Source organism: Oryx dammah, unplaced genomic scaffold, assembly GCF_014754425.2.
Source record: "Oryx dammah isolate SB20612 unplaced genomic scaffold, SCBI_Odam_1.1 HiC_scaffold_28, whole genome shotgun sequence".
NCBI lineage: Eukaryota > Metazoa > Chordata > Mammalia > Artiodactyla > Bovidae > Oryx > Oryx dammah.
The window spans coordinates 10817398-10838815 of record NW_024070212.1 but is presented as its reverse complement, the minus strand read 5'-3'; the positions used below and the strand labels follow the sequence as shown (position 1 = coordinate 10838815).

Sequence of the window (21418 nt, the reverse complement as noted above, 5' to 3'; positions counted from 1 at the left end):
AACTACCACATGATTGCACTCATCTCACATGCTAGTAAAGTAATGCTCAAAATTCTCCAAGCCAGGCTTCAGCAATACGTGAACCGTGAACTTCCAGATGTTCAAGCTGGTTTTAGAAAAGGCAGAGGAACCAGAGATCAAATTGCCAACATCCACTGGATCATGGAAAAAGCAAGAGAGTTCCAGAAAAACATCTATTTCTGCTTTATTGACTATGCCAAAGCCTTTGACTGTGTGGATCACAATAAACTATGGAAAATTCTGAAAGAGATGGGAATACCAGACCACCTGACCTGCCTCTTGAGAAACCTATATGCAGGTCAGGAAGCAACAGTTAGAACTGGACATGGAACAACAGACTGGTTCCAAATAGGAAAAGGAGTACGTCAAGGCTGTATATTGTCACCCTGCTTATTTAACTTATATTCAGAGTACATCATGAGAAACACTGAGCTGGAAGAAGCACAAGCTGGAATCAAGATTGCCGGGAGAAATATCAATAACCTCAGATATGCAGATGACACCACCCTTAATGCAGAAAGTGAAGAGGAACTAAAAAGCCTCTTGAAGAAAGTGAAAGAGGAGAGTGAAAAAGTTTGTTTAGAGCTCAACATTCAGAAAATGAAGATCATGTCATCTGGTCCCATCATTTCATGGGAAATAGATGGGGAAACAGTAGAAACAGTGTCAGACTTATTTTTTGGGCTCCAGAATTACTGCAGATGGTGACTGCAGCCATGAAATTAAAAGACGCTTACTCCTTGGAAGGAAAGTTATGACCAACCTAGATAGGATATTGAAAAGTAGAGACATTACTTTGCCAACAAAGGTCTGTCTAGTCAAGCCTATGGTTTTTCCAGTGATCATGTATGGATGTGAGAGTTGGATTGTGAAGAAAGCTGAGTCTGGAAGAATTGATGCTTTTGAACTGTGGTGTTGAAGAAGACTCTTGAGAGACCCTTGGACTGCAAAGAGATCCAACCAGTCCATTCTAAAGATCAGTCCTTGGTGTTCTTTGAAGGAATGATGCTAAAGCTGAAACTCCAGTACTTTGGCCACCTCATGTGAAGAGTTCACTCATTGGAAAAGTCTCTGATGCTGGGAGTGAAATGGGGCAGGAGGAGAAGGGGACAACAGAGGATGAGATGGCTGGATGGCATCACCTACTCGATGGACATGAGTTTGAGTGAACTCCAGGAGTTGGTGATAGACAGGGAGCCCTGGCGTGCTGCGATTCATGGGGTCGCAAAGATTCGGACACGACTGAGTGACTGAACTGAACTTTATTGAATCCTCTAAATTAGTTCCAGAATAAAAGATTCCCTGGGACAACAAGAAGAAAGTAGACCCAAGAAGTTCTGGATCTTTGTTTCTGCTGAAGAAACAAAGAAAACTACACCAAGTTGGTAAAAGTCAGTCATAAAAAGCTTTAAACAATCCTAGGAAAGAAGATATTACATACAAAAGAGCAAAGACAGGAATGAGAGCAGGCTTCTCACCAGAAACTATGCAAGTCAGAAGATGTGTAGCAGCATTTAAAATACTTAAAAACACATTCAGACAATAATTTTATATCCAGTGAAAATGTGTTTCAAAAATGAAGGCAAAAGTAAGTCTTTTAGATCAAAGAAAAAGCCCAGAGAACCTATTATTAGTAGGACTTCACTAGAAGAAATGTTAGAGAAACTTCACCTAAAAGGAAAATTATACAGGTAAAAGCATCAATGTAGACAAAGAAATGAGGCCCTAAAGTTGGAAAAACTTCTTCCCATAAATTTGACAAAATGGTGACAGGTCATTTCAATTTGAGCCATACATGCCTTCTTCTATCATTTTGTTTCCCTTCTCTGTAATCATTTGGATGCGTGGCTCATGGCTGGCAATATTAGCCTGGATGACATGGTGTCTGTTCAGAAGATTCTTGGAGGCAATCAGGTCTTTACCTAGAGATAAAAATAATTTCAAGGTCATTGTTGCAGTACACAGAATAAGAAGATGTTATTCTACTTCCTTTTAACTCTTGGACCTACAGGTTCTTCCCATTGAATCCATTAGGCAGGCTTCCTAAAATTTACATTGTCTGAATTAATTATCTCTGCATGGCTTTGTTCTTCCCCTTGCCTTTTTGTACTAAGAAATTTCAATTTATTATTCTACAAAAAATGAGGAATACATCACTCTTCTCTTTGGATGATAGGTAGGAAGGCAAGTAACTCTTCAGCTCAAACTTTCAATATATCATGCAACCAATTTCTTTCAGCACACAGTAGTATAAAAAACAGGCTCTTCCACTTACTAATTTCTATGGGTACCGTAAGTTATTAAATCCTATAAACTCATAATAACTGTTCTCCAATTTTCTTTGTAAGGATTAGAAATAATTTACAAAAGGTGCCTCACCATTGGTTAACATTAACAAGTACATAATAAAAACTACATAGTATTAATTTCCTTCTTCTTCTAAAGTCTCTGACTCCAGCTGCTTCATCCTCCCTGTCTCCCACTCAAGGTTCACCTCTCTTTCCTCCAAAATTTTCCTCCGTATACTTCACACTAAATGTCTGCAAATCTCTATGCTCATCTCTCCTTCAAAGATATCTTTTCTCTTCTAGGAAGTTTTCCCAGACTAGTTGCTCCTGTCATCATGATCCAGTCTCTCACAGATGTAACCAATATATGTAAATTAAGTTTACATTATATCTGTGTGCACTTTTTTCTCTATTTCAATTCAAGTGTCCTGGCTTTAGCAATGGTAAACCAATAGCTTTCAAAGGAAACAAAATGTACTATATCTGCTATTTCATTCCTTTTATCTTTGTAATAGCTGATATATTAATATATCCTTGTGAAAACTCCCCTTATAAAAGGGAACTACTGACAATGTAGACAGAAACACTTGGTACCTCAAACATTAACCATGACCACTCAGCCAAGGACCTTAAAAATAACTTAAATTAGAGAAAGTAGCAAAAAGCTCTTCCCAGAGGCCTTAAATCTGTGGCACTCTTCATGTTTGGTTTTAGGAGGTAAACTTCTCATATAAATTTTTCTAAAATCTTTTTTTTTTCTTTGAAAGCTTGAAAATTTTTCAAGTGTCTAAGGGGAAAGAGCTGAGCATAAACTTAGTTACTATGCCCCTGATCTTTCAAACCATCTGTAGACCTTGGTCTTCTTCTTCTGGCTCTGCCTGCTGGTGCTGTATGACTTACTAACCAAGGTAGGTGGAAGCCACTGAGGGTTCTGTTTCTTGGATCCAGGCCTCCTCATCCTCTATATCTCTTTGGATCTGGTACAGGTGGAAAAGGTCAATGAGCTTATTCTTCCGGTAGGCCAGTCGCTCCTTCAGGGCTTCAAACTGGGATACCAGGTACTCCTGCCTTTCCCGTATGTTCCCAGCATCGGGATGGATGATTTCTTCAAAATATGTCACCAGGTCTGTGAGGGTGTCCACCTGATCCTAAGGGAGAAATAGAATGGGGGTCAGAAAGTCCCATCATTTAGTAAGAAAAGCATGAGAGTTTGGTATCTGGTATCTGGTATCTGGTATCTGGGGTGGGGTGGAGGGCGGGGGTTGATGTTGGGCAAGAAGTGATAAGGAGAATCAGCTCCCATATGTGCTTGTGTTTAAACTTCTAAGTCAAATCAGTGAAATAGAGTGGGAGAGGTTGCTACACTAAGAACCAATTCATCATGCCAAAGCTATTTATAGGAAAATAGTTTTGAAATAACATGTTGTTGTTTAAATCATGTCTGGCTCTTTTGCAATACCATGGACTGTAGCCCACCAGTCTCCTCTATCCACGGAATATCTCAGGCAAGAATATTGGAATGGATGTCATTTCTTTCTCCAGGGGATCCTCCCCACCCGGGGATAAAACCCACATCTCCTGCACTGGCAGGTGAATTCTTTACCACTGAGCCACTGGGAAGCCCCAAAGTCATGAACTAGAAAGGACAAAATATTTATAGAGGGCACCAGAGAAATCAGGGAAACCAGAACTACAAAGCCTTCTTTGATTGGGAGTGTTGCTAAATCGAGGCCCCAAAGAGAATAGCAGGAGGCTTTTTCTATCTCAGTCCCCCTTCCAACTCCTTTCTTGTACTTTATAATGAGTTATTATTGTTTGTTGCAGAGCAGGAATAATGCCTGTGAGATGAAATGTGGCTCTTCAAAACAAGTGTCAGAACCCCAAAAAGAGAAATTCAAAGGCCTTTCTTTGGCTACTGGTTATAGGAATCTAAGGAAATAACTGTTCCCATTTGCCTTATGTATGAGAAAGGAGAAAAACAGAAGCAGAAGTTTGAAGAATCTTCCTAGAAATAAAATTTTATTCATATTACTGCACAGTAAAATAGATACCAGAAATTCATTTCATCTTTATTAATGAGATCAACTATGACTGTCTAGCAGTAGCACAGTACACAGAAGTTTTGTTTTTCTGCTTATTTCATTTTGTTGTTGGGATGGGCAGCTGATGATAAAAGAAGTTCTTCTAAAAGACATATGTACAGCAGGTATTGGTTTTACTTATCCTAGTTTGCCATTCTGTGCTCAGCCTACACAGGGTTTGATCTATCTCTTCTCTATTTGGAACAAACCATTGATCAATAGCTTCTTAAAGTGTATACTCACTTCTCAATAAAGAATTAAAGACTCCATAGAGACTTAAAATTAAAATCTTCTACTAGCCAACTGTTCTCATCTCTTAGGACAGTTTAACTTTGAAAAACATCATTGTATAATAGAGTGATTTTAAAACATCACAATTGTCATCACGATTATGGTACCACTGTACTATCTGGAAGCTAAGGTAGTGAATGATGCCTCAGACTAAAGAGATAGACTTGGCTGAGAGTCAGTTGCTATTTTATCCAGCTCTCCACTTGTTTTAACATTAGTTTCTTCATCTATACAATAAAGACTTCAGAGAATATTATATATATATAATATATATAATAAAGGCTAGAGAATATTTATGACATTTTCCAGCTTTGATAGTCCATATCTAAAATTTCTTTTGCGAGCATGGTATCTTAGTCTCTACTCCAACTAGGAGTATAACCAAGCAGGACCCTACAGGCCTTCCTGGGACATATCTCTCCCCCATACCTTCTGTGTTAGCTCCTTTCTGAAGTAGTCAGATAATAGTATCTGATGCATATTTCCTGAGATTTTCAGATGCTAAAACCACCACCAAATAGAAGCAATTAACTTGAAATTAGCTTGAGGATCATGAGCAGTAGCCCGCAGACCTTCTGGAACTTAAGGCTTGGTAATATTAACTGTTCTCAATACAATACAAGCTTGGATTCCTGGGACGAGAAATTGAGTCAACTGGAAGTTGATTTCCACTGAATTCTCTAGAAACTCACATAGAGTATCTCTACTGCCGGGAGGAGACCAATTTGACTCCATGATGGAAACTGTTTCTTTGACTTGTTTTTCATTGCTTTTGTTAATATACTCATACTCAATAGCTTTCCCAGAGGACCCTGCCCCTTCACTTGACTGTAAACTAAAGTGCCTTTCTTCAGCTTACTGACAGATAGCTTGTCCCTGCCCACCTGTGAATAGAAGAGATTAACCCATCATTTCTGCAGGCTGGAAATTCTCTTGGAGATGTTTTTCAAGACTGAAGACCCTTTCACTTTACTTCCCCACTGTCTCTCCCTCTCTATTCTGCCTTTTGACTTTAGTTCCTCATTGCTTCTTTCTCTCTGATCGATAAAAGAACTTGGCATCCAGACCCCAATAAGATGGCTATTTTGAGGCACCAGCCTGCCATTTTCTCGGTCTGCTGGCTCCTCGATTACAGTTTCTTCCTTGCCACAACATCTCATCTCTTGGATTCATTGGCCTGTTATGTGATGAGCAGAGCGAGCTTGGACTCAGTAACCTCTATACTCTAAAAACTTATTGGATAAATTTACTTCAAAAATAGTCTGGAAGCGGTCATAAGATGGCAGAGGAATAGGGCAGGGAAACCACTTTCTCCCCAACAAATTTATCAAAAGAACATTTAAGTGCTGAGTAAATTCCACAAAACAATTTCTGAATGCTGGCAGAGGACATCAGGCACCCAGAAAAGCAGCCCATTGTCTTCGAAAGGAGGTAGGAAAAAATATAAAAGACAAAAAGAGAGACAAAAGAGGTAGGGACAGAGCTCCATCCTGGGAAGGGAGTCTTAAAAAGAGAGAAGTTTTAGAACACCAGGAAACACTCTCACTGCCGAGTCTGTGGTGAGCCTTGGAACCACAGAGGGCAACATAACTGGGAGGAAAAATAAATAAATAATTAAAACCCACAGATTATGTGCCCAGTGGTAACTCCCCCAGCAGAGAAGCAGCGCAGACACCTGCACCTGCCACTAGCAAGTGGGGGTTGGACAGGGAGACCTGGGCTGCATTGCTTAGAGTAAGGACTGGCCCTGAATGCCCCAAGGGCAATCTGAGTGAACTAACTTGGGCTAGCAAACCAGACTGTGGGATAGCTACCATGCAAAAAGCCCAAACCTTAGACACCATCAGGCCTGCTCACAGAACAAAGGACTGAACAGAGCTAGCCCGCTGCAGACCATCCCCCTCAGGTGACAGGCAGCCAGAGCCGGAAGGGGGCAATCGCAGCCCCAGAGAGACATTATCTACCAAACTGCAAGCAGGCTTCTTTGCTAACTAAGACTTCTTGGGGTTCTGGATGGTCAACATCCACCTGAGAAGGTGCACCGGTTGTACACCTAGAAAACTGAGTGGCAGAGATGGGGGAGGCAATAAGTTGCTGCAACCACGCTCACCAAACACCTCATCACCTGAGCTGCTTGGACCTGGGAAGGGCACAAAACTCAGGCCCAGCCGAGTCTGCGCCTCTCAGGACTACCCAAGTGTCTGAACCTGAGCGGCTTAGACCTGGGAGGTGTGTGCAGCCCAGAGCCAGGCTCGGATGGTTCCCAGTGGAGCAACCTAGAGCCTGAGCAGTGTGGGCAGGGAGGGCACACGCACCGTGAGTGGGGGCAGGCTCAGTGTGGCTGAGACACTGCGAGCACACACCAGTGTTATTTGTTTGCAGCATCCCTCCCTCCCCACAGCACGATTGAACAAGTGAGCCTTAAAAAGTGTCCATCACCATCCCCTTGTGTCAGGGCAGAAATCAGACACCAAAGAGACCAGCAAGCAGAAGAGCTAAAACAGAGGGAACCTTCTTAGAAGTGACAGGTGCAATAGATTAAAACCCTGTAGTTAGTATCGACTACATAGGAAGGGGTCTATAGATCTTGAGAAATATAAGCCAGACCAAGAAACTGTCCGAAAATGAACTGACCCCACACTGCCCACAACAACACCAGAGAAGGCCCTAGATATATTTTTATTATTTTTACTATCATTCTTTTTTTTAAGTTTTAAAATTTTAAAATCCTTTCCTTTAATTTTCATTTTTATAACCTACTATTACTTTGCAAAAAAAAAAAAAAAGAGAGACCCTATTTTTTAAAGCAAACTTCATATATATATATAATAATTTTGTGACTTTTTTTTTCTTTTCTTTAATATTGTATTTTTTAAAATCCAGCCTCTACTCTAGATTTTTAATCTTTGCCTTTTGGTATTTGTTATCAATTTTATACCTTTAAGAACCCAATCTTCAGTGCCCATTTTCACTTGGGCGTGAGATTACTGGCTTGACTGCTCTCTCCTCCTTTGGACTCTCCTTTTTCTCCACCAGGTCGCCTCTATCTCCTCCATTCCCCTTTTCTTCTCTACCTAACTCTGTGAATCTCTTTGTGTTTTCCAGACAGTGGAGAACACAGAGGATTGATTACTGACTGGGTCTGTTTCTCTCCTTTTGATTCCCCACTTTATCCTCTTGGCCACCTCTGTCTCCTTCCTCCCTCTTTTCTTCTCTGTATAACTCCATGAACATCTCTGAGCGGTCCAGACTGTGGAACACACATAAGGAAGTGATTACTGGCTAGCTTGCTCTCTCCTCTTTTGACTACACCTCATCTCATTCTAGTCACCTCTAACTCCCTCTTCCCTCTTCTCTTCTCCATGTAACTCCGTGAAACTCTCTGGGTGTCCCTCACTGTGGAAAAACTTTTCATCTTTAACCTAGATGTTTTATCAATGGTGTTATATAAATGGAGAAGTCTTAAGGCTACTGTAAAAATAAGACTGAAAACCAGAAGCAGGAGGCTTAAATCCAAATCTTAAGAACACGAGAGAACTCCTGACTCCAGGGAACATTAGTCAACAGGAGCTCATCAAATGCCCCCATACCTATACTGAAACCAACCACCACCCAAGGGCCAACAAATTCTCCAGCAACACAGGAACACAGCCCTGAGCTTCAATATACAGGCTGAACAAAGTCACTCTAAACCCATTGACATCTCATAACTCATTACTGGACACTTCATTGAACTCCAGAGAGAAGAAATCCAGCTCCACCCCCCAGAACACCAACACAAGCTTCCTTAACCAGGAAACCTTGACAAGCCACCCGTACAACCCCATCCACAGTGAGGAAATTCCACAATAAAGAAAACTCCACAAACTGCCAGAAAACAGAAAGGTCACCCCAAACACAGCAATATAAACAAGATGAAGAGACAGAGGAATACCCAGCAGGTAAAGGAACAAGATAAATGCCCACCAAACCAAACAAAAGAGGAAGAGACAGGGAATCTACCTGATAAAGAATTCCAAATAATGATAGTGAAAATGATTCAAAATCTTGAAAACAAAATGGAATCACAGATAAATAGCCTGGAGACAAGGACTGAGAATAACCTTGATGGTTATTGCTGAATAACCATCAAATCACAGAAGAAATAAAAAAGAAATCAAAATATGCATAGAAATGAATGAAAATGAAAACACAACAACCCAAAACCTGTGGAATACTGTAAAAGCAGTGCTAAGGGGAAACTTCATAGCAATACAGGCATACTTCAAGAAACAAGAAAAGTCAAATAAATAACCTAACTCTACACCTAAAGCAACTAGAAAAGGAAGAAATGAAGAACCCCAGGGTTAGTAGAAGGAAAGAAATCTTAAAAATTAGGGCAGAAAAAAAAAGAAAGAAAAAAAAATTAGGGCAGAAACAAATGCAAAAGAAACAAAAGAAACCATAGCAAAAATCAACAAAGCCAAAAGCTGGTTCTTTGAAAGCATAAATAAAACTGACAAACCATTAGCCAGACTCATCAAGAAACAAAGGGAGAAAAATCAAATCAATAAAATTAGAAATGAAAATGGAGAGATCACAACAGACAACACAGAAATACAAGAGATCATAAGAGACTACTATCAGCAATTATATGCCAATAAAATGGACAACGTGGAAGAAATGGGCAAATTCTTAGAAAAGTACAACTTTCCAAAACTGAACCAGGAAGAAATAGAAAATCTTAACAGACCCATCACAAGCACAGAAACTGAAACTGTAATCAGAAATCTTCCAGCAAACAAAAGCCCAGATCCAGATGGCTTCACAGCTGAGTTCTACCAAAAATTTAGAGAAGTGCTAACACCTATCCTACTCAAATTCTTTCAGAAAATTGCAGAGGAAGGTAAACTTCCAAACTCATTCTCTGAGGCCACCATCACCCTAATACCAAAACCTGACAAAGATGCCACCAAAAAAGAAAACTACCGGCCAATATCACTGATGAACATAGATGCAAAAATCCTTAACAAAATTCTAGCAATCAAAATCCAACAATATATTAAAAAGATCATACACCATGACCAAGTGGGCTTTATCCCAGGGATGCAAGGATTCTTCAATATCTGCAAATCAATCAATTAACAAACTGAGAAATAAAAGCCATATGATTATCTCAATAGATGCAGAGAAAGCCTTTGACAAAATTCAACATCCATTTATGATAAAAACTCTCCAGAAAGCAGGAATAGAAGGAACATACCTCAACATAATAAAAGCTATATATGACAAACCCACAGCAAACATTATCCTCAATGGTGAAAAGTTGAAAGCATCTCCCCTAAAGTCAGGAACAAGACAAGGGTGCCCACTTTCAGCACTACTGTTCAACATAGTTTTGGAAGTCTTGGCCACAGCAATCAGAGCAGAAAAAGAAATAAAAGGAATCCAAACTGGAAAAGAAGAAGTAAAATTCTCACTGTTTGCAGATGACATGATCCTCTACATAAAAAACCCTAAAGACTCCACCAGAAAATTACTAGAAATAATCAATGAATATAGTAAAATTGCAAGATATAAAATCAACACACAGAAATCCCTTGTATTCCTATACACTAATAATGAGAAAATAAAAAGAGAAATTAAGGAAACAATTCTATTCACCATTGCAATGAAAAGAATAAAATACTTAGGAATATATCTACCTAAAGAAACAAAAGACCTATATATAGAAAACTATAAAACACTGGTGAAAGAAATCAAAGAGGACACTAATAGATGAAGAAATATACCATGTTCATGGATCAAAAGAATCAATATAGTGAAAATGAGTATACTGCCCAAAGCAATCTATAGATTCAATGCAATCCCTATCAAGCTACCAACAGTATTTTTCACAGAGCTTGAACAAATAATTTCACAATTTGTATGGAAGTACAAAAATCTCAAATAGCCAAAGCTATCTTGAGAAAGAATGGAACTGGAGGAATCAACCTGCTTGACTTCAGGCTCTACTACAAAGCCACAGTCATCAAGACAGTATGGTACTGGCTCAAAGACAGAAATCTAGATCAATGGAACAAAATAGAAAGCCCAGAGATAAATCCACACACCTATGGACACCTTATTTTTGACAAAGGAGGCAAGAATATACAATGGAGAAAAGACAATCTCTTTAACAAGTGGTGCTGGGAAAACTGGTCAATCACTTGTAAAAGAATGAAACTAGAACACTTTCTAACACCATACACAAAAATAAACTAGAAATTAATTAAAGATCTAAACGTAAGACCAGAAACTATATAACTCCTAGAGGAAGACATGGGCAAAACACTCTCTGACATAAATCACAGCAGGATCCTCTATGCACCCCCCCAAAAAAAAAAAAAAAATTTGGAAAAAAAAGCAAAAATAAACAAATGGGACCTAATTAAAATTAAAAGCTTCTGCACAACAAAGGAAACTCTAAGCAAGATGAAAAGACAGCCTTCTGAATGGGAGAAAATAAAGGCAAATAAAGGAACTGACAAAGAACTAATCCCCAAAATATGCAAGCAACACCTGCAGCTCAATTCCAGAAAAATAAACGACCTAATCAAAAAATGGGCCAAAGAACTAACCAGACATTTCTCCAAAGAAGACATACAGATGACTAAAAAAAACATGAAAAGATGCTCAACATCACTCATTTTCAGAGAAATGCAAATCAAAACCACAAAGAGGTACCATTTCACACCAGTCAGAATGGCTACGATCCAAAAGTCTACAAGCAATAAATGCTGGAGAGGGTGTGGAGAAAAGGGAACCCTCTTACACTGTTGGTGGGAATACAAACTAGTATAGCCACTATGGAGAACAGTGTGGAGATTCCTTTAAAAAAAAACTGGAAATAGAACTGCCTTATGACCCAGCAATCCCACTACTGGGCATACACACTGAGGAAACCAGAATTGAAAGAGTCACGTGTACCCCAATGTTCATCACAGCACTGTTTTTAATAACCAGGACATGGAAGCAACCTAGATGTCCATCAGCAGATGAATGGATAAGAAAGCTGTGGTACATATACACAATGGAGTATTACTCAGCCATTAAAAAGAATACATTTGAATCAGTTCTAGTGAGGTGGATGAAACTTGAGCCTATTATACAGGGTGAAGTATGGCAGAAAGAAAAACACCAATACAGTATACTAACGCATATATATGGAATTTACAAAGATGATAACAATAACCCTGTATACGAGACAACAAAAGAGACACAGATGTATAGAACAGTCTTTTGGACTCTGTGGGAGAGGAAGAGGGTGGGAAGATTTGGGGGAATGGCACTGAAACATGTATAATATCATATGTTAAATGAATCACCAATCCAGGTTCAATGCAGGATACAGGATGCTTGGGGCTGGTACACTGGGATGACCCAGAGAGATGGTACAGGGAGGGAGATGGGAGGGGGGTTCAGGATGGGGAACATGTGTACACCCGTGGGGGATTCATGTTGATGTATGGCAAAACCAATACAAAATTGTACAGGGAGGGAGATGGGAGGGGGGTTCAGGATGGGAACACATGTACACCCATGGGGGATTCATGTTGATGTACGGCAAAACCAATATGAAATTGTAAAGTAATTAGTCTCCAATTAAAATAAATAATTTTATATTTTAAAAAAATATTCTGATGTTATTTCAGTGGGTAACTTTGAAACCAACAGCCTAGACATCTGTTTCATAATCCTGGCCCTGCTGTTAATTTTCTATGTGACATTGGAGAAGTCACTTCATTTCTCTGTGTTTCAATTTTCTTAAGGAAAAAAAAAAATGGTACTACTAAAAATATTTCAAGTTTTGAATTGTAGGATGCCAGAATAAAAAGACACATTTTATCCAAACTTTTAGTTTATAGGCAAGTAAACAGAGGTGCAAACACGTGAAAAAGATACACCACAGAACTACTAAGTGATAAGGCTATATAAAATCCAGGTTTCTGGATTGAGAGTACAGCATCATATTTAGAAGAGTCAATAAAGTCTATATCAGCCATGGGGTTCTGACAAAAGACACCAGGCACCAAGAAGAATAGCTGGAAAAAGGAGATACTGGAAATAAATAGTTGACCAACTAAAGGTTCTGAATTTTTACCTTTGGCTTTGTTGGGTAATTAGAATAGGAAAAAGGAGACCAAAATGGCAGTGAAGAAAAACAAAGAAAAGACAAAACCCATGAAAATGAAACAAAAGAAAATCTGTGGACCGGAGTGAGAACCTCAGGTGAAACAGACACACGCCCTTCTTGGCTAGCCCAATTTGCACAGGGCAGGCTCAGTGGGGAGGAGACAAAATATATAAAAAGAGGAAGCCAAGAAGGATTTAGGTCTCTCCTTTGGGGTTGGCCCACCCTCATGCCTCAAGGGTGTACTCTCTTCTGCTTGCCGAATAAAACAACTGTAACCAAGCTGTCACACTGGGGCACCATTTCAAATCTTTGCTGCTGCGAGACAGAACCGAGAAAATTACACACTCTACCAGTATATCATCCAAGTCATGGCACCAGATATGTTGGGGGAGTGTGTAAATTTCTTCAGTTCTATCTCGTGGGAGCAAAGATTTAAAATGGTAGACCAGTGTTACAGCTTGCTTACAGCTCAGTTTTATTTGGCAAGAAGAGGATAGTACACCCTTGAGGCTTGAGGGCAGGCTGACACCAAAGGAGAGGCCTCAATCCATCTTGGCTTCCTCTTTTTATACTTTTTGTCTTCTCCCCAGTGAGCCTGCCCTATGCAAATTGGGCTAGCCAAGAAAGGGGCGTGTTTGTTTCACCTGACTTTCTCACTCTGGTCTGCAGATATTCTTTTGCTCTATTTTCATGGGCTTTTTCTGTTCTTTGTCTTTCTTCACTTCCATTTTGGACTTCTTTTTCCTATTCTAAATACCTAACAGCTTCCTGTTCTGTCTCACTCTTTTTTAAAAATAATAATTTTGATGAATGTGCTCAGAATGTATGTAGGTAACTTGGCTCACAATTGGTTAAAGAGCTAGCAACAAACCTGACGAGTAGCCACAGCAGACTCCAGGAGGCCATGTTTCCTGAGCAGATTCTGTACATCTGCTAGGCCTTTCCCATAATCCTGAGATTTAGCCTGCCATTCCACTTCATCCAGCCATTGCATCAGGTCTTCTGCATTATTTTCAAATTGCAGCTGCTTATTTGCTTCATACAACTGGATCCCTAGGAAAAGACATCAAGTATAAGACAGGTATCACAACTAATCTTCATTATATGCTATTACAAGTTATACCAACTTAAGGAATAATATAATGTTTGGATAGTCCAATGGGAAAAATACAACTGTCTAACATGTGATTACATAAGAAATTACCATTAATTTGTAGAATTCAGATAGGATTTGCTTTTGAAGATAGTAATTATCAAAACAGATATAAACAATATGTTCATTTCTTGTTGAGGTATGGGCCTATGTTAGATTTTTAACTATCTTGTCACTTGTTATTCTATTGAGACCTCCCTTTCAAAGGGATTTAAGCATAAACATGTCATTTTCCAAGAAAAGAATAAAACTTGGGGTTAGCTCAGTTTGAAATTTTGAAGTATCTTTTCCTAAATATCTTCCTCAGAACTTTGCTAGCCATCAGCCACCTCTGCCTTAGTGCCTGTTCTTTATCACAAACCACACCCTACAAGTTTCTCTTCCAGAAAATATCTTGATTATCCACTGTCCTCAGCTAAATTCTTTATCATATGATCTTATAGCAATCATATGCATTATTTCTGTGAAACAATTACTAGGACATGAAGTAACAGCAACTTCTTGCTACAGTCAAGTTGATTTTTTTTCCTAAACCAAAAATCAGGATATCCAACAAAATCAGTATGATGTATCTTTTCTATAACCAGGACAGAGGCATGTCTACAGATAATGTTTATAACTAATGGACTATTGACAGAAAAAGCATCATTATTTGTGTTAATTATGATGATTGATTTGTTTTCCAAAGTAAGAGGTGAAGTTAAATTTAAGTAGAGGCTAGTCAAGCAGACATGGGAATTTTTTAAGAGCTTACAATAGAACCTGAATATGCCCAGATAGGTGAAAAAAGCAAGCCATCCAGCCTTTTCACAAGAATAAAATATCATGGGAACATCACATGTGGCCCCAACCATATTTTAATGCCTAAGTAAATAACGTGAGTCAGAATACATTGCTTCATTTATAGAACAAAAAGATGTATAATTGAATTTATGGACACTCATTTTAGATGATAGTCAATATTGAAATCACAGTATCTGAATATTTATTCAACAGGAAGAAAAAAGAGGGAGAAAAGTGAAAAGAAAACAAATATAATTTCAGTTGAAAAGACCTACATATCTGAAGAAAAGAATTGTGTTAATATATAGAAGAATTGTGTTAATATATAATAATTGTGTGTGATAAGTTTAGGTTAGATTTTATAAATTTCTTGACCAATGGAGGAAGACACAGGGAAGCAAATGAGTAACATCCCTCCCTTCTCACAGAGGCCACCAGGTAAATTCAAGGTGGTAAAGATGAAAGTGGGTTTCAGAATTTAGGAATTCATTTCTTAAAAAAACTCTGCTTCTAACCTTTCTGCTCTGTAGCCTCCTGCAGTTCAGTCCAGAGGCTTTCAACTTCCCTCAAACGATCAGCCACCTTGTCGGAGGCATAATGATTGCTGTCAATCATCTCCTGGCCAGTTTTCTGTATATTATTAAGCTGGATCTTATTAGCTGCCAATTCTTCTTCAAAGACTTTCTGCTTTTGAACCTGGCTCTTCAAGTTCAGTGTTTCCTGAGAGAAAATGAAAACAATGAAAGAAACAATTCCTTGAAAAATGAGGGGCAGATATTTTGAAGACAGGATTTTTTTTTCGCTATAAATCTGAGTGAACTAAGAAGAGGATATAAGGAAGAACTGTTCTAGTCCAAGTATAGAGCCAGAGGATTCTCAGGAAACTATGACCAACCACTCCTTTCATACAAATGGCAGACATGGCTAATCACCCCCTGAACTTATTTCTACTGAGTCTGGATATGATCTGAAGATCACTTTAAATATGGCACCATATGTAAGGATTATCAATCATTCACAGCTGGCATGAAAGATGGAGATTATTTTCCATTTCTGCCTTTAGCAGAGAAGACCTGTTTACCCTACATACACTGGAACCATAACTCCTCTAGAGAACCCAAGCACATAGTGCTGAGTTTTACAGAATGAAAGTTACAAATTAGATGCTCAAAGTTCTATCAAAAGAATATTAGAACAAGAGCATCAGAGGTGTACATTTAAGACTAAATGATATTTAGAAAGTAAATACAGTGAATAGATATTGGACTAGAAATCAGGAGACTGATTCCAGTCCTGACTGTAAATGCAAAAATTTGTGACTGTATGTGTGTGTGTGTGCAAAGCAGTTTAACAGTTTATCATGCTCAGTCACTCAGTCATGTTCGACTCTGTGATCCCATGGACTGTAGCCAGCTAGGCCCCTCTGTCCATGGGATTTTCCAGGCAGGAATACTGGAGAAGGTTGCCACTTCCTATTCCAGGGGATCTTCCCAACACAGGGATCCAACCCACTTCTCTTTCCATCTCCCACATTGGCAGGCAGATTCTTTACCATAGTGCCATAAGGGAAGCCTATTGATAATTTATATTGTGAATGAAAAATATGTGTTTTATACAATATCAAAATAAAAAAAAAATGTATGTGTGACTCAAAGATAATTCAGGAATTTTTCAAAGTCATACAAACTAAAACAGGACAGGGAGTGAATTCAAGCCCAGTGTTTACGTTCCTCCAAGAGAATTCATGTGTCTAACTCTATGTTGCTGCTGTTGCTGCTGCTGCTAAGTCGCTTGTTAAACAGATGTAAATAATCGGTTAACCTTGGGCAACTCACCACACAATTCAGATCCTGGTTTCTTTATCTGTAAAATAAGGAATTGTTCCTTTCCAGCTACAAAGCAGTAAGTCTATATTGTATCCAACCATTAGGTTAATTCTGAGTTCCTGGAAGCCTGAATGAATGACTAGACCCAACATTTACCTACTATAAGGGTGCATAGGGCAGCAGAAAGGGGGATATGCAGCTAAATAAGGAGAATCCCTGCTTTCCCCTGCTCTGTTAAGGACCGCTGGAAATTGTGCCATGGAAAAGGGGTGATGGGCAACAGGATATTGGAAAATTGGAAATTACAAGTACAGTCCTGGAGGAATCATTGCCCTTCTCTGAGACTCTGTCTCTCCATCTATAAAATGAGGCTCACCAGCTGAACGATACTGTCTTTTCAGGTCCAAGATTCTAGTTTCATGAAATTAAGTACCAATGAGTATGTCCAGGGTCTGCAACCCTGCCTACCTTGTAATCTTCATCATCTGCCAACTTTTTCTTTTTGTTGATCCAGTTCTTTAGGTCATCTGAGTCCTGATACAGTTGCTGCAGAAGGAATGAATCCTCCAGCAAGCTGCGTCTAGTGGCAGCCCTTTTTCGTAGATCATCCCGTCGGGCCAACAGCTACAAAAAACATAAACAAACTCACTGTCAGAAAAATAAAATATGGATGCCTGAGATCTACTGCCTACCATGGTTAACAATGCTCCAACATTTTCCCTGACCCAGGTACACAGGCAGGCAGATGCACATACTTTATCCCGGATAGCAGCGATGTTCTCTGAATCATAATGATTATCATCAATCAGTTTGGTTGCAGTCTTGTCTATGGTCTGGGGGAAAAAAAAAAAAAAGGTTTTCTCTCATTGGCACTGAGTAAGTGGCCACAGTTTAGCTAGCTGTTTAAAGAGGAAGCATGACAATGTGGGAAGAGGATAAGATTCAGGGTCAGAAGAGCTGGGTCCTACTTCTGATTTCTGTTATGAATTGTATTTCAAAATATAAATCTCAGAGAGGTTAATTATTTTCTCTATGCCACAGTAGTTTCTTCTTAATCTAGGTTACAGTGAACGAATCCTGTTTTCACTATGAGGTGAATATTTGACCTATTTTTAAATTTTTAAGAAGCATTGTTGATACAGCCTTGTTCAATGGCCAGTCTTTATCTATCTATCTATCTATCTATCTATCTATCTATCTATCTATTCATTCATCCATCCATCATATACCATATGTACTTTTTAATAATTCTTATCTCTAGCTATATGGGTAATGGAGTCAAATTATACATGTGAATTTTGACTCATTCATAAACTCTCAAAATTGCTCAGGATGAATTAATTGATTGGGAATAGGAAAATGATGTGAAATTACAAACAGTGTTTAATGAACAATAACTTATTTTACATTGTTATCTTTTACCAATGAAAAGCAACCTAATAAGCATACGACCTGGGAAGGGACCATAACAAGCTCTGAATTGACCTAAGATTAACAAGAAAAATTTGGAGTTTTGTGGTTATTGTTGTTGCTGGTGGTATACATGCACATCTGCAAGTTTTGGCTAACCCAGCACAGTCCTAGGAGATAGCCAAAGACATATAGTATATATGCATTGGACAAATAAAGTCTCCCTTACACTTCTCTGAGATTTGCTTATGTATTGACAAGTTTCTGGGACACTGTAACTTAAGGTTCACAAGAAAATTATAGCAGCATTAAATGCAAAATGTATAGATGAAGATATACAGGAAAAACTAGATATTACCTAGATATCTAGATATTACTAAAGAAAGCTAAATGGAGATATTACTGGAGAGGAAAAGACTAAAAAATGTAAATAATATATTCAAACTTTTAAATTATGATTCTTATTGGAGATGGATCCCATAGTTTCTATTTACTGCAGAAAAAAATAAGACAATCAGGCACTGTGTCAGAGAATATAAATTACTCAAACTTTTTAAAAACTTTCTAAAAAAAATCACAATATTTTAAAGGAACTATCCTACCATTAAATTAATTAAAAAAATAAATTTACCTAATTCTGAAAAAAATTTAAAAATAAATACTTTCTAAATATGCTTTGTGGAATAAGAAATGTATTGATAAAAATGGTATAATTATTTTTCTGGCTGTTTTCTCTTTTTAAAACAACTCTCATATCTGATAATTATGAGTGATTCTAAAGATTGGTAATCTATGAGATGTGTGTAACACAGGGAGCTCAACCTGGTGCTCTGTGACAATCTAGAGGTGTGGGATTGGGTGGGGGGTGTGAAGGAGGTTCAAGAGGGAGGGAATATATATATGGCTGATTCGCATTGTTGTAAGGCAGAAACCAGCACAACATTGTAAAGCAATGATCCTCCAATTAAAGATTAAAAAAAAAAAAATGAAGCCAGTGCGCAAACCAAGGCCCATTTCTTACTGTGATCTTCTCCTCCTGGGCAGTAAAAGCTTCCTCAAAGTCATCATGCTTCTGACGAAGGGCTTCTACACTGCCCAAGGAATTTCCGAGGTCCTCGTTTTCCAGGAAGGCCTGTAGAAGACAGAAAGATACATCCCAGCTGTGCCTCACCAGTGAGAATCATTCCTTTTGGAATATCTCTGAGAAAAGGAATAAGAAAGGAGGTGAGGGGGATGGAAAAGCAAGATGGGAATTAAGACAAGGTAGGAGAGGAGAAGGCAATGTCAACCCACTCCGTACTCTTGCCTGGAAAATCCCATGGACAGAGGAGCCTGGTAGGCTGCAGTCCATGGGGTCGCAAAGAGTTAGACACGACTGAGCAACTAATGCTTTCACTTTTCACTTTAATGCACTGGAGAAGGAAATGGCAACCCACTCCAGTGTTCTTGCCTGGAGAATCCCAGGGACAGTGGAGCCTGGTGGGCTGCCATCTACAGGGTCGCACAGAGTCGGACACGACTAAAGTGACTTAGCAGCAGCAGCAGCAGGAGAGGAGATAGAGATTAACCTCAAAGAGCAGAACCTCAGCTTCAGAATTCCCTTCCCAACCTTCTCATCCAAATTCATCACCTTCATCTCAGTGTGTGAACCAACCAATCTAAGCATGACTCAGTGTTCTCAGATCCTCAAGAGGACCACTCACCTTCACTAGAAAATCTCTGGTTAGTCCTGCCTGACTCATCACATTTTTCTTTTGCCGATCCCTTAACAATTGGATATTAATTTTGCCGCATGTTCAGAGAAGGTTAAAAACTCTGTGTTTTGTATTTATATGTTTTTACTGTGCATTTGTCCATGAGGGAATTTCAAGAGCCTTACAGAGAGGGTCGATCTTTTCTCTTCCTTGTGGCTCCCCCTCTAGTTCCCACGTGAACTGAAGTGGTGGTGAGGATACTGATAGTAGTGGAGGAGGAGCAGGAGAAATGGCTTCTGGACACATGCTGAGCCCCTGTTACCTCTTGTCTGCTCATCCAACTGTCTACTTGCTCACTGTCACGGTAGAAGAGGTGCAGGTTCAAGCACTGCTCATACTGCTGCCGACGCTTCTCCCACAGCTCCAGCAGAGCCGCCCAGTTGTAGGTAAGTACTGACATCTATGGAAAGGAAGAGGTAAAAGACCAGGAAGATATTAAGTGAATTTATTTTATCCTACGGTCACTGAGCATCTAATAAACGCAAGGCCCTTTGAAGGAAAAAAAAAATGAATAGAAAAACAGGGTTTTCTTTTAAGGCTCCTCAGTTCAGTTCAGCTCAGTCTCTCAGTCGTGTCCGACTCTTTGTGACCCCATGAATTGCAGCACACCAGGCCTCCCTGTCCATCACTACAACTAAGTAAATCCCTATAGTATAGAAAAAATGGGAGAAATACCATAATAGAGGTATACCACACTTACCATGTATAAATAAAGAAGAAAAGGTTAATTGATTCAAAGACACAGGGAGTAAAAGTATAGAAACTATTGTATCAAACCAAGATTTAAAGGGTAGAGAGGTGGAGATCAGGATTGTAGGAAGACATAATACCACAAGTAAGTAATTATTCCAGGTTATCATTGGATTATACCAAGTGCTCCAGAGAAAACTTCAGTGTCTAAAAAAGGTGGACATTTCATGAAATTCAAGTTCACAGGGCATTTAAGTGATCAGATTGAGAAGTCTGCATTCTATTTCAAATGAAAATGAGAACCATCAAGGAAAAAGGGACATTCTCAAACTCATGAAAGCCTTTGTTTCTGCCCAAGCATCTGTCCGAGAAACCCCAGCTTATTAAAACTGCTGTGTTAATTCCATCAGAAAGATGGTACAAATTCTCAGAATTCAGGATAACAGGTACATTTCAAGGTTTTAGAGTTCCATTCTTCCTTTGGCAGAAAATTGTTAAAAATAAAAATTCATATTATAATTCTCCCATAGGGTTCTTGATGATGAGTTGAAAATATAGAGATCTCAGTCTTCATCATATAGTGCTGGTGGCTGTGCTTGGAAGCTAATGAGATGCAGAGAACCTGTAAATCTTATTTCAATTATCATCTCAGAAATTCCTATGACTCTGTGACTAGAGGAAAATGTTTCAGGGATCAGGAGGTCTAGGTGAGCCTTTGGAATCTAGAAGATTATGATGATGGCAGTGTGTAAAGCTTTCCTGTTGCTTAATGAAGATTTCAGAAACACAGATATAGGAAAATCAGTCTGATTTGAGGTTGTACAGAGGAGAGAAGAAAAGGAGCCATTACCAGGAACCATAGTAGGTACCTTAGGGAACCCAAAGATGAATAAAGAGCAGTCCTCAAAGAATTCACCGTCTAGAGACTAGCATGGGAAAGTGACACAGCAGAGCACATGTGACAAG

At 39.0% G+C, this 21418-nt stretch overlaps 1 protein-coding gene across 1 annotated transcript in view; it reads right to left on the bottom strand.

Annotated features, from left to right (window-relative positions):
- SPTA1 (spectrin alpha, erythrocytic 1) overlaps window positions 1-21418 on the bottom strand; it is an 80083-nt gene that overhangs the window by 47738 nt on the left and 10927 nt on the right. Inside the window, exons 10-17 of the mRNA XM_040230165.1 lie at window positions 20025-20162; window positions 19030-19140; window positions 17354-17431; window positions 17067-17222; window positions 15288-15492; window positions 13708-13889; window positions 3214-3457; window positions 1821-1943 (exon numbers count right to left, since the gene is read on the bottom strand). Of these exons, the coding sequence (XP_040086099.1) occupies window positions 1821-1943; window positions 3214-3457; window positions 13708-13889; window positions 15288-15492; window positions 17067-17222; window positions 17354-17431; window positions 19030-19140; window positions 20025-20162 (1237 nt within the window). The remainder of the gene's footprint in view (window positions 1-1820; window positions 1944-3213; window positions 3458-13707; window positions 13890-15287; window positions 15493-17066; window positions 17223-17353; window positions 17432-19029; window positions 19141-20024; window positions 20163-21418) is intronic.